Below are 13648 nucleotides of genomic sequence, written 5' to 3'. Positions count from 1 at the left end.
TATCTATCTATTGGGTTTCTCACTGTCTCTTTGTATCCTATTTTTAGCGACTGCTCTAGGGTTTACAATGTAAATATTTAACTTTTCACAATCTACTCAAAATCTATATTTTATTACCGCAAGTGGAATGTAGAAAGCTTATCACCCTACAGGTCTCTTTACCTGCCCCCTTTGTATTATAGCTGTCTTACCTATTATACCTTAAGAATCCTATCAGACACTGCTATACTTTTTGCTTCAACCATCAAACATATTTTAAAGAACTCAAAAGGAGGAAAATACTATATTATAGTTATCATTTTTGATGCTCTTCCTTCATTCCTGATGTACCAAGTTTTCATCTGGTATCATTTCTCTTCTGTCTGAAGAAATTCCTTTAGCAATTCTCTTAGAGCATGTCTCCTGCCAATGAATTCTCTTAGTCTGAGTTCATCTGAGAATGTCTTCATTTCACCTTCGTTCCTGCAGGACTTTTGCTGGAATAGAATTCTGAGTTCTGGGGTCTTTCTGCTACTGCTTTTAAAATGTTGCTCCATTTCTTTCTGGCCCCCATGATTTCTGCTAAGGAACCCACAGATATTCAAATTATTGTCTCTGTGTAAGTAATGCATCATTTTTCTATGGCTGCTTTCAAGACTTTGCCTTTATTTTTTAGCAGTTTGATTATGATATGTCTGGTTGTGGATTTCTTTGCACTTATCTCTGGGTTCACTGAACCTCTTCAATCCGTAGGTTTAAGTCTTTTGCCAAATTAGAGGAGTTTTCAGCCACTGTGTCTTCCAATGTTTTTTCTGCACAGAACCCTTTCTCTTCTACTGGGACTCTGACGGCACAGGTGTTAGCCTTTGTGGTCCTGCCCCACACGTCCCTGAGGCTTTGTCCACTGTCTTCCAATCGCTTTCTCTCTGTGGCTCAGGCTGGATAACGTCTGTTGATTTCCCTTCAAGTTCACTGACTTTCTTCTGTCATCTCCATCCTGCTGTTGAGCCCACCGAGCGAATACTTTACTTTGGCAATTTTATTTTTCAGTTCTAAAGTTTCCATTTGCTTCTTCTTTATCTTCCATCTCTTTGCTGAGACTTTCTATCTTTCCCTTTGTTTCAGAAGTGTTCGCTCCGATTTACTGGAGCATTTTGATAATGCCTGCTTTAAGGGCTCTGTCTGATAATTCCAACATTTGCGTCACCTCAGTATTGCTGTCTGTTGAATGTCTCTCCCTTTCGAGCGGAGATTTTCCTGGTTCTTTGTCAATTAAGCTTAGATTGTATCATGGACATTCTGAATGCCACATTATAAGATTCTGAGTCTCGTTTAAATCCTATGGAGAACACTGGTATTTTTGTTTAGTCAGGAATCCACCCAGTTGGGTTCAAGCCCCAGTTTCCAACCAGCCTCTTGCGGGTGGTGGTTTCAACACCGGTTCCATTTACAAAGCCTGTGCAGTGATACTCAGGCTTCTCCTGCATGTGGTCCACCCAGTGGGCAACCCCACCCACAGTCCAGCTCTCAAAGCCTGCGATATGCTGTTTGGGGTCAGATTCAGGCACGTGAAGCTTGGAGTTAGCTCAGCATTTCTTAAACAACTTTATGGGGTACTTTCCAAGCTCCTCCCTCTCCAGATCCCCCTAGTTCTTTCCAGTTTCCTGGGGCTCCCCTTCCAATCCTCTGGCCAGACCCCACTGTGCTGCACACCTCTGGCAACAGTACCTGAATGCAAGGCCAAGCAGTGGGGTACAGAGTGGGGTTGTTTTTTAAGTGCAGGAGTGTATAAAAGAGCTAAAGATCCCATCTATCATTACTGTAAGACAATATACAATTTCTAAAATTGATATACTAAGAAATAACAGTAGAAGCATAATATTTAGAAAACAAAGTAAATACCATATGTCACAGCTAAGAGTTGAAAGCGGCTGCCTCTGGAGATATTAATTTTTTTAAGACAATTATTTGCTCAAGGAAAGAATACAGGAGTTGTTTAAGAAGGAAAAGATAATCATAATACACTACTTACCTTCACAGTAAATAATCATAATAACATAAACCGCGAAATTTACTTAGTAAAAAATTATAGGATGTGTATAGCATGTATTTTTTTTCTTTAACATCTGCCACTCCTACTCAACTGTAAGTTCCATGGGATTAGAGATATTTTTCCCGGAGCAGATACAGGTGTTCAATAAAAAGTCATTGAATGAACAAATAAGATAAAGATCTGACGGGTGCAAAGGCAGAGACCAGGCTTACCTAGGTTTCCACCCCTCTGACTGCGTAGATGCTGGCACTGCTACATGAGATGAGAAATACAGGAAGAAGCAGAGCAGCACTTTTAGAGAGCAGGAGAGTGGATCAAGTCTGTGACCAGCGGTAGTTTATTATTTTAGCTAATTATATCTGTTTAGAGTAGTGGTCCTCAACTGGGGGCGATTTTGCCCCCAGAAGAACACATTCAGCTATTTCTGCAGACATTTAGGCTGTCATAACTGGGGGGATGCTACTGGCATCTAGTGGGAAGAGGCCAGGGATGCTGCTTGACACCTTCCAGTGCCCGGGACAGACCCACAGCAAAGAATTGCCTGGCCCCAAACGCTAATAGTACTGAGGTTGAGAAACCCTGATTAGAAGTGATATTCCTCATGAAAAATGATGGTATTTAATATATTTGTGTCCTTAAGACAGTCAAACCTTCACAACACTTATGCTCCAATATAGTTTACACACTTAAAAAGCGAAGGAAATGTAGTGGCATGAGAAGGCTAAAATTAAACAGAATAAGGATTTATTCACATACATACATACACAGAGAGAGAGAGAGAATGAGAATGAGAGAACAGCAATGGCTTCAGGATTTCTAATGGCAATTTTATAATAAGGGCTCAAACCAGACCATGTGGGAGTGCAGCAAAATGTGACCCCATAATCAGGGACATAATAAGAAAAGCTGCACCATCAGCTGCTCCCTTATTCAGGTTCCCAAAGCATAATCCAAACCATAAATAACAACACGGAAGATAACGTTTGTCACTAGACTCAGCACACGGATGACATACTGATATAACAGGTCTGGTCCTTTACCTAAGAAAAATTAGACAATTGAGGCCTAAAAGCCTCCTGTTTGTGCTGCTGAGACTGGACGGGTATATTTCAGGAATGTCAGCAGAAGAATCAAACAACACACCCAGGCAAAAACGCTGTCACAACCCATTAGTAGTGTCAGGAAGGACTTGGGACATCAGCCAGAGCAGTGGTGTCACACGGTGTCTGTGGCCCCCAGGCCTCTGCTCCCCACCCCGCAAGGCCACCAACAGGCCAGTGGAGGCCAGGGTATAAGACCCACACACACACGCTTCCGCTGGCCCTGCCCCACTTTTATTTGCTTTCTATACTAGGGATCAGAGAAAGCTTCATTTCAAAATGGATTTTTTTTTAAGTCCTGCTGTGGTCCCACCCCTCCAGACACAGCTGGAGAGAGTTGAGGTCCAGTGGGTGTGAGCGACAAGCCACAAAGACCAGCCAGGACAGTGCCCACCGCCCGGCTCCCATCCCAACCTTGTGCACACGAGACACAGCCCCCAGTGCACCAAACGTTTCAAGAGGGCCTTTTTATTAAGGGAACCCTCCTACACTGTTGGTGGGAATGTAAGTTGGTGCAGCCACTGTGGAAAACAGTAGAGAGGTTCCTCAGAAAACTAAAAATAAAATTACCACATGATCCAGCAATCCCACTCCTGGGCATATATCTGGAGAAAACTCTAATTCAAAAAGATACATCCATCCCAATGTTCACAGCAGCACTATTCACAATAGCCAAGACAGGGAAGCAAACTGTCCATGGACAGATGAATGGATAAAGAAGATGTGGTACATATATACAATGGAATACTACTCAGCCATAGAAAAGAACAAAATAATGCCTTTTGCAGCAACATGGATGGACCTAGAGAGATTATCATACTAAGTGAAGTAAGTCAGAAAGAGAAAGACAAATACCGTACGATATCACTTATATGTGGAATCCTACATATGACGCAAATGAACCTATCTATGAAACAGAAACAGAATCAGGGACATAGAAAATAGACTGGTGGTGGTTGCCAAGGGGGAGGGGGTTGGGGGGGCGAGTTTGGGACTAGCAGATGCAAACTGGTGTATTTAGAATGGATAAACAACAAGGCCCTACTGTAGAGCACAGGGAACTATATTCAATACCCTGTGATAAACCATAATGGAAAAGAATATGAAAAAATGTACGTATATATATGTTAGCTGGGCCACTTTGCTGTACAGCAGTAATTAACACAACAATGTAATTCAACTACACTTCAATAAAAAAATAAATTTAAAAATAAAAAGAGGGCTTTTTAAAAAGCACAGAAGTGGATCTCATGGCACCATGTATACAAATAAGGGTCACAGGCCCCGCAGGTCACCTTGAGAGACTGATACATGACCGGGGACATTATAAGACCCCAGATAAAACCGGCCTCAGTGAGTTCACAGCCGACTATGACTCAGAAACCACACTTATTTTTTAAGGGCACAGCCTTGAAATGAAAAAACAGAGCTCATGAAACATCGGCAAACGTATTTGTCTGCTTCTGATTTTGAAAATGCAGGAACTTGCTAGAAGCTCGTAGAAAATAATCATACTTACGGAGCCTCTAACAATTTACCTCTTCGGAGCTCATGCTGGCTGGGGGTACCTTATAGACCAGACAGTGCGAGGGGTTGGGCTGGATCCCACCCTGTAGAGGTAACGTCACCCGCCCGGAGCTGGCTTCCAGCACGGGGTTCCAGACAGCCCAGCGCACCATGTGCATACACGCCAGGTTCGACAAGGAGGTGACCGAAGCTGCCTGGAATGGAAACAAAGCACATTGGTCATGAGTCATTACCAAGCCCACTTGGGTGGGGGAAATCAACAGTGCTTTCCCGGTAAAATTTCACTAGAGAGCAGTGTAGCAAGGCAGGGGGTCATCACAAAAGAAAGAACCGCCACAGGAAGAGGACACGACATCACATCAGTGGCTCAAAGAGAGCAGGGAAGCCAGCCTCCGGTTCCGGGACCCCCCCCCCACTAACCAGGACCCTCTTGAAGACCAACACCATCTTTATGACTCCTCCTCTTCCTGTAGGATCTTCCTGCAGGTTTTCAGACACTCTGTGCCTTAGCAACATCTACCCAAATCCATGAATAAAACACCAGGAATGGCACTCTGTGTTAGTGATGAGACACTTTGTAAAATGATGAAGAAAACACGTGGATACTGGGAGACTGGGATTGACATATACACAGTACTACGTATAAAACAGATAACTAAGGGACTTCCCTGGTGGTGCAGTGGTTAAGAATCCACCTGCCAAAGCAGGGGACACGGGTTCGAGCCCTGGTCCGGGAAGATCTCACATGCCGCGGAGCAACTAAGCCCTTGTGGCACAACTACTGAGCCTGCACTCTAGAGCCCGTGGGCCACAACTACTGAGCCCGCGAGCCTAGAGCCCGTGCTCTGCAACGAAGAGTAGCCCCCGCTCGCCGCAACTAGAGAAAGCCCACGCGCAGCAATGAAGACCCAATGCGGCCAAAAATAAATAAATAAATAAAATGAAAAAAATAATAATAAAAAAATAAAATAGATAGCTAATGAGAACCTAATGTGTAGCACAGGGAACTCTACTCAATGATCTGTGGTGACCTAAATGGGAAGGAAATCCAAAAAGGAGGGGAGATATGTATACCTAGAGCTGATTCACTTTGCTGTACAGCAGAAACTAACACAACATTGTAAAGCAGCTATACTCCAATAAGAATTAATTTTAAAAAAAAGAATACACGTGGATATTCAATTTAGGGTTATTAGCACACAGTTTCTCCCCCAAAGTTTCAGCTCCTAATGGTATGTTCTATCTATGTAACTTATGTGTAATTAGGAAATCAGTCAGGCTGAATGTTACATGCTGTTCCTTCTTTCACTGTCTCTATCGTTGGCCAGATGCAAGGGAAGAGGACCCTAGGACACCCCAGAATTAGCCTCCACATTCAAGCAAAGGCATTTTCACAAATACGGCTTCAGGGCTTGATTCAGTAGTGTTTTAAAGAAACCACTTTCATCCGCTTATTCAAAAAGCAGCAAGAGGGACTTCCGTGGCGGTCATGTGGTTAAGACTTCACCTTCCAATGCAGGGGGTACAGGTTCGATCCCTGGTCGGGGAGCTAAGATCCCACATGGCTCATGGCCAAAAAAACAAAACATAAAACAGAAGCAATATTGTAGCAAAATTCAATAAAGACTTTAAAAATGGTCCAAAAAAAGCAGCAAGAATAAAGCAGAACTCGGAGTGGGCCGTGGTCGGGTCCTAAAATTCCTGCTCGGCTGGGCAACAAGGCTTGTGATCCACCCCATTATGGCAGCTTCAGAGACAACGGCTCTGCCCCAGGCCCTGAATGGCAGATTCTGCAGGCTCCCTGGCACATCAGCTCCCCCAGGAAGGCCATTTCGCAGCCAGAGGACATGGGGCGCTTGGCGACACCAGGTGAGACTGGAGCCCAGGAACAGCGCTTTCCACCCCAAGAGCCCAGTGACACTAACCGCAGTCAGACTGACAGCCGGGACTCGGGGCAGCAGCCACGCCCGCCTCTGCCCCACAATTCCCAGCCTCGGTGGTAATGCTGCGGAGAAGCCACCCAAAGGCGGCACGTGTAAAACACAACGTGGCCACAGCATCTCCCTTCCTGGGAGGACGACCGCAAAGGCCCGCGTGGTTCCTCAGTGTCGCCGGGCAGCCGAGGGAGCCGATGGCCCTCCGTCCCTCTTGACCACCGGCTGCACGCACTAACCCAGCTGCCCCCAAACTCAGGCCGTGGTCACAGGGAAGCTGACAGCCTGCAAGGAGGGGGCCTCGGACTCTCGGAAGGAATGGAAGCCCAAGCCTGCCTGTGATGGTGCAGAGCATGGTCCCAAAGGAAAGATGATGCCAACGGGGACCCTCTGACCCGAGCTGTGCCTGGGGCCACGGAGGCAGGGAAGGCTCCAGCGGTGTGCCCGGGGCTCCCCACGGACCCTGCTTATGTGGCTGGACACGGGTGAGCTGTGTGCCACTGTCACAGCCAGGACTTGACTGCACTCAGGTAAAGGGCAGATCGTCACACACACACACAAAAGGACGCTGGCTGGAATCCAGCACAGGCGACTTGATGGCCAACTGCCTCAAACCACAGCAGAGGGTGTGCACGAGGGGACCCCAATACAGAACAGGAAGCGTGCATTTCATCCAAGTCAGTCTTCCCAGACTGTTCCAGATGATATCCCATCCCGTTATATCCTTTATATCCGTGTGGGGGAACACCCAGAATCAGTGTCTGGTTGTGAATTAATCTCTCTTTCCTGAGGCCCCCTCGTAACTGGACCTCACACCACCCACTTCAGCTTATTCTGATCCTTTACTGGAGCCAAACTTCAGACCATGGGTAGGATACTTCATACCACCACATGAGCAAGGATTTGGGTCCCTGTCAACTCAATAAGAAAAAAAAAATAACCCACATCCTGGAAGTACAAGCAAAGAATCGGCCGAGTTAAGAATCCTAAGAGTCTGATTCTGTGCCATAACTTTCCATGTCTGTCAAATACAAGGACGGCGGTCTGCCCTTCCCATCCCGTTAGCCATTGACAGGATAAAACGGTACTGAACAACTACAGTGTATCAGGGAAAAGTTGATATAAGTCTATTGTTTTTAAAAAATAAATTATAGGGCTTCCCTGGTGGCGCAGTGGTTGAGAGTCTGCCTGCCGATGCAGGGGACACGGGTTCGCGCCCCGGTCCCGGAAGATCCCACATGCCGCAGAGCAGCTGGGCCCGTGAGCCATGGCCGCTGAGCCTGCGCGTCCGGAGCCTGCGCTCCGCAACGGGAGAGACCACAGCAGTGAGAGGCCCGCGTACCACAAAAATAAATAAATAAATAATAAATGTATCAGCAAAACTGGCCACTAAAAAAACTGTAAGGATTCAATACTACGTAGACTACGTTTGCAAACAGCCGTCTCCCAAAAAATTCGTAAGTTTATTACAGGATCCAAATGAAAACAAAAAACGTGCCCCCATTTTCATGCTATTTGTGCAACCCCTTCTGGCTTAACCTTTCAAATGCGGTGACTGATCCCCAGCTTTCGGTTTCACACACCTTTTGATTTTCTCGGCCTCAGTCTGCACGGCACTCTTCTGTGTAAGGCAGTTGTCAGTTATACAAACACCCACTTCTCACACTTTAACAGCCCAGGAACAAAACCTAGAAGAGGCAGGAAGGATCCTCCCCGAGCCTCCAGAAGGAGCAAGGCCCTCCCGACGCCTTGATTTTGGCCCAACAGATTCTGGATCCAGAACTGACTGGGAGAGAATAAATGTCTGTTGTTTTAAGCCAAGTAGTTTGTAACAATTTGTTCAGGCCGCCCCAGGAGGAATCCCCTCCGTCTCTGTCCTCAGACCAACTCAGAAATCCCTTCGAGGCAGGTAAAACTTCAGGTTATTTCACAAGGTTGATTTTCCTTTAGATCTTCAGTGAGACCTAATTCCTCCTGCCGGGGCCCCCTGTCACCCACTGAGCCCCCTCCATGCTAACTCTGGTCACCGCAGCCCGACGCCCAGAAACACACTGCAGAGGTGACAGGGAACCCATGGGGTGGGGGGAGGTCCCCTGGCCCTGAGGCCACCTCCCAAGACAGAGCTGGGCCCGAGGGCCAGACCCTGGATGGGGGCAGCCACGCTGGGGCCCCTGGTGAGCACAAATGAGAAAAGCAAACTGTTGTGGCAGAACGTGTCCAAATGTCCCCGACAGCACGCCCATCACAGAGGCTGTGGTGACCGAGAGTCACAGAGAGAGATTTAGGAAGCACGGGACAGATGGAGGAACGGGCAGAAGGCGGCCCGGCCTGGGCCAGGCACAGGTCTGTTCTGGGGTGTCCATGTGACCCTCTGCACCGTCCGCGAATGTTGACCACGGAGGAAGGGCCAAGGCCCACCCCAGCGGCACAGACCAAGGAGCGTTCACCCGCCTACGAGCCGGTCCGGTCCACATTGGCAGCCGGCGGCTCTGAGGTCTCAGAGCTGGGCCACAGGCAACGCACAAGGGTAAGATGACTTGTTTCCCGCATCCTCCTGAGAGGACACTGGGTGCCTGGCCACTGAGGTGAACCTCGCAAGGCCCGAGAGCCTGAAACACGCCCAAGGGGAAGAGTCAGGAGAGAAACAGGCATCCAGAGCCAGAATCTCCCCCCTCCTTCCCGCCAAGGAGCACGAGGCACCCAGGACCACCGGGCAAAGCAAAGGCTCACAAACCACATACCATCAGCCCGAAGTCATTCCTTCCAGAAGTGGATCGATTATACGCCAAAAGCTTTTCCAACTCAGACGTACAGAGAACACGGCAGCTGCTGCAGACTGATTTCCTTCATACACATTCAGGGCAGAAAAGGAAACCTAATGACGTATAAAGTCGCTTAAGCTGCCCGTATACGACACCGTGTATGCAGAGTCATTTAAAAGCACAGTAATCATTTGGCAGGCAATATTTTCATTTCATTCTACAGAGTACAGTAATTATTTTTAAACATACACATGAGCAATGAAAAACAGCAAGGGTATGGTTTTAAGAAAGCTGTAAACCTAGAATTACTCTTCGTACTGGCTAAAGGGCTCATAACACTCTGGTCCTCTTTGCAAAAAAGATATCAACTCAACAAGAGCTGAGAGAAGCAATAGGGAATCCGTCCTGAGTTTGGGGCCGTGGCTGGTGAGGTGGACAGGCGTGCAGCCTCTCGTCCTTCGGAGTCTGCAGCCCAGCAGCCAGAGCATGGGCACTCCAGGGACTTTGTATCTGCTTCCTCTGGAGAACCGGCCCCTTGCCGGGGTCCGCTTCCCTCCTCGCATCTCCCACTGGGTCCTACAGAGCCCTTGACGTTGGGGCTCAGGCTTGGTAGCCTGGCATCCCTTCCTGCAGACACCTCTGCTCCACGGGGCCGTGACCCCAGTGCAGGTCAACAGGGAACTCCACGGCCTGGAATAACGACTACTACAGGGAAGGGATGCGCTGAGGCCAGCCCTAGCCTTTCTATGAGGGGTTCCTAGTGGGGTCTCAGGAGAAGGCGGCTCGCTTGCATTCGGAGTCACCACCCGGGGAAGAAGTAAGCCTGAAGCTGTCTGCTGCCACCCCTACCCCAACCCCCAGGGCACCATGAAATCCTGAGCACAGCGGGAGAGAAGCCGGCAACAGAGAAACACGCAGGGCAGGCGAGGGAACGCAGGGGAGAGGGACGGAGGGGAACAGCCTCCATGCCAGCCAGGCTGAGGCCGTGCGGAGGATGCAAGACCTGAAAGAAAAAGTCAGCCAGCTGGACTTGAAACCAAGAAACAGCATTACCATTGGGGACAAGTGGTAAAGAGGACATGGGATCTCTCTGCTTATTTCTTACAACAGCATGTGAATCTGTAATGACGTCAAAATAAAGTGTAATTTAAAAAACAGTGAGGTACATGACAAAAGCTATATAAAGTGCTGGTAAAAAAAAAAAACAAAACAAAAAAAACTGTTTAATGACTGTCCACAAAAAAAGAAGGTCCAGAACACATGAAAGAGAAAATCCCACTTACAAGAGCAGCACAAAACTTAAATATCTGTGAATAAACTTAGTAAGAACTGTTCAGCTGTTTAAAATCTACATTGTAAACCTATGTTTAAAATCACTCCCCAAAGACACAAAAACAGAAGTGGACCAACAGAAAGACTTCCCTTCTTCCTGGTTATGACATCACAAATTAATAAATTTAATGCAATCCCAATAAAAATGCCAACGAGCTCTCTTTATGGAGCTAGACCTGTTGATGCTGAAGTTCCTCGGGAAAAGCAAACGTGGGGAGAGCAGGAAGAGCCAGGAAGGGGAGGGGCTGCAGGCCGCACCCGCCACCAAGAGGTCCAGCAGCCTCAGGCCGTGACCCTGTGGTCCCAGCACAGAAACAGAGCAGCCACGGGCAGAATAAAGATCTAGAGGCAGATGCAAGTGTAAACGGAGATCTAGCGTATGACTAAGGGGCATCTTAAATCACTGCGGCACAGAAGGACTGTTTAGTAAGTAGTATTGGGACAACTGGATGGCCCCCGGGAAAAGATAAAATTAGATCCATTCCTCACACCACAAACGAGATCCAAACATAAAAACTGAAACCATACATGTGCTAGGAGAAAACACGGATAAATTCTTCTATAGGAGTAGGGAAAGGCTTTTTAACTACGACTCAAAATCCAGATACAACGAAAGAAAAGACTGATACATTTGACTGCATCAAAAAGTTTTGACGTTTACATGATGTTATGGACTGAATGTTTGTCCAAAACAAACATTCCCTAAAATTCATACATTGAAGCCCTAATTCCAAAGTGATGGCATCTGGAGGTGGGCCTTTGGGAGGTACTTAGGTTTAGATGAGGTCATGACAGTGGGGCCCCCATAGTGGGATTAGTGCCCTTATAAGAAGAGAAAGAGAGAGCTTCCCCCTCTCCCTCCACACACACACACCACTGAAAGGTCACGTGAGCACACAGCGAGAGGGTGGTGTCCACAAACCAGGAAGAGAGGCCTCACCAGGAACCAGATCTGCAGGCGCCTTGATCTTGGACCTCCAGCCTCCAGAACTGCGGGAAATACATGTCTGTTGTTTAAGCCACCCAATATATGGCATTTTGTTACAGCAGCCTGAGCAGACTAAGACACGTGGCCCAAAAAAATCAGGGACGAGGGAAATAAAAAGACAAATGACAAAACTGGGAGAAAATGTCTGCAATATATGTCTCAGACAAAGAGAGGAAATATCCTTAACATACAAAGAGCTCTTAACATTTGATGACAAGGTGCAAGAGTACTACAGGAAAATGGGCAAAAGACATGAATAGACAACTCACACACGTATGAAAACATGTTCAGCTTCATTTATAATCAGAGAGATGCAAATTCAACTATACTGTGATACCATTTCTTGCCCATCAGATTAGCAGAACTCAAAAGCTTGACGATGCAACTATTGGTGAGCCAGTGGGGAGACAGGTCCCCCAGCACACTACCAGTGAGAACAGAACAGCGTGCGACCCTCTGGAGAAACTGGACAACAGCTAACAACACAATATATACATTTAACCTCCAACCCAGCAAACCCACTTCTGGGAACTCACCCTGAAGGTGCCCCTCCTACAATACAAAAGTGCACACGCACAAGACCATCATCTCAGCATCACTTACAGCTGCAAAATACTGGAAACTATCTGAATATCCAAATATAGGTAATTGGGCAAATAAACTGCAGAGCACAATGGAGCAAGTGCAGCTGGAAAAAGGAGCGGGGAGGCAGGACTGCCGGGTGGGACTGCCAGGGTGAGCTGGGCCGGGGAGAAGACGCAACGAGCCGCAAGGCCCACGCACAGGTCTGCTCCCCCCGACCCCGTGTGGAAAGGGGAGCTGAGTCAACATCCACACATCTGTGATATTCGCACAAAGCAGCCCAGGAAGGAGGGGCCCCAAGCAACAGAGCTGGCTCCCACCAGGAGACTCTTCTCGGACCATCTTTTGGTAGAACTTTGACTTTCAAAACTGTATTTGTGTTCTTTATATTCAAAAAATAAAACTAACTCAATAAGGACGGGCAGGGGAAATAACTATAAAACTGAAAGCAAAGAGAAACAGAAGGACCCGACGGCATTCAGATGAACAGCGTGAACACGCAGAAGGGGCCGAGCCAAGGGACCCAGGACAACACTGGCTGCTCCCCTGGGTCTCGGCCGCTAACGAACCCTGAACTCTGCCTGGTAGGTTTGTTTCTGACAGCTGTCTGGGTGAAGCTACTCTGCCGTTACTTTAGGTGCCTCCTAGGATTGAGCAAGCGAGTTGCCATGCGGACGGCACTGGGAGCCAGGCTCCTCTGTGGAAGGAGAGGTGCAAACGTGGAAGGTGAAGCCTGGGGCGCCCCGCCAGGTGGATGGGGTCAGCAACAGCTCAACTCCTAAGCCGTGTGCATGCACACGGATGCGTGTACATGTGTGTGCGTCTATTTAAGTATGTGTATGCATGCGTACCTGTGTGTGCACATATACGTGCATGTGTGTTTCCATATGTAAACTGTCCGAGCTCTGTCCACTGAGCGGGCTTAGAAACAAAGACAATCCCAGCGCCCAGACCTGGATTCTAACACTTTCCCCTTTAAAAAGAGCCAGGGCTCATCAAAACCAAGGAAAGTCTAAGAAACCGTCACAGTCCAGAGGAGCCTGAGGAGACATGATGACTAAATGTCATGTGGCCTCCTGGATGGGGTGCTGGAGCAGAAAAGGACATTAGGTAAGGAAATTCGACTTACCTAAAGTATGGACTTTGGTTAGTAACAATGCATCAATACTGGTTCATTAGGTGTGACAAATGTACCATCCTAATGACGTTAATAACAGGGGAAACTGGGAATGGGTATATGGGATCTCTCTGCACTGTCTTCACTGTTTTTCTGTAAATCTAAAACTTTCCCAAAATAAAAAGCGTTTTAGAAAAAGGAAGAGGTGGTAAACCACAGCTCCCCACATAAATGGCTGATTCCAGAGCTGGAACAGGGAAGAGGCAAGATGAGC

At 47.5% G+C, this 13648-nt stretch overlaps 1 protein-coding gene across 9 annotated transcripts in view; it reads right to left on the bottom strand.

Annotated features, from left to right (window-relative positions):
• Positions 1–13648, bottom strand: part of NPHP4 (nephrocystin 4) — a 137712-nt gene that overhangs the window by 65879 nt on the left and 58185 nt on the right. For 8 of the 9 annotated variants that reach the window (XR_002648075.2, XM_022598816.2, XM_022598818.2 and 5 more), the window contains one exon: positions 4671–4853. The exons of the other annotated variant lie outside the window; for it this stretch is intronic. Coding sequence is in view for 7 of the 8 variants with exons in the window: in XM_022598816.2 (XP_022454524.2) it covers positions 4671–4853 (183 nt within the window). In the remaining variant the exon portion in view is untranslated. The remainder of the gene's footprint in view (positions 1–4670; positions 4854–13648) is intronic. 9 annotated transcript variants of the gene reach the window in all.

This window comes from Delphinapterus leucas, chromosome 1 (assembly GCF_059928025.1).
Source record: "Delphinapterus leucas isolate spDelLeu-1000000601 "Yukka" chromosome 1, BTC_Dleu_Yukka2, whole genome shotgun sequence".
Lineage (NCBI taxonomy): Eukaryota > Metazoa > Chordata > Mammalia > Artiodactyla > Monodontidae > Delphinapterus > Delphinapterus leucas.
This window is presented reverse-complemented; position numbering and strand designations above follow the sequence as displayed.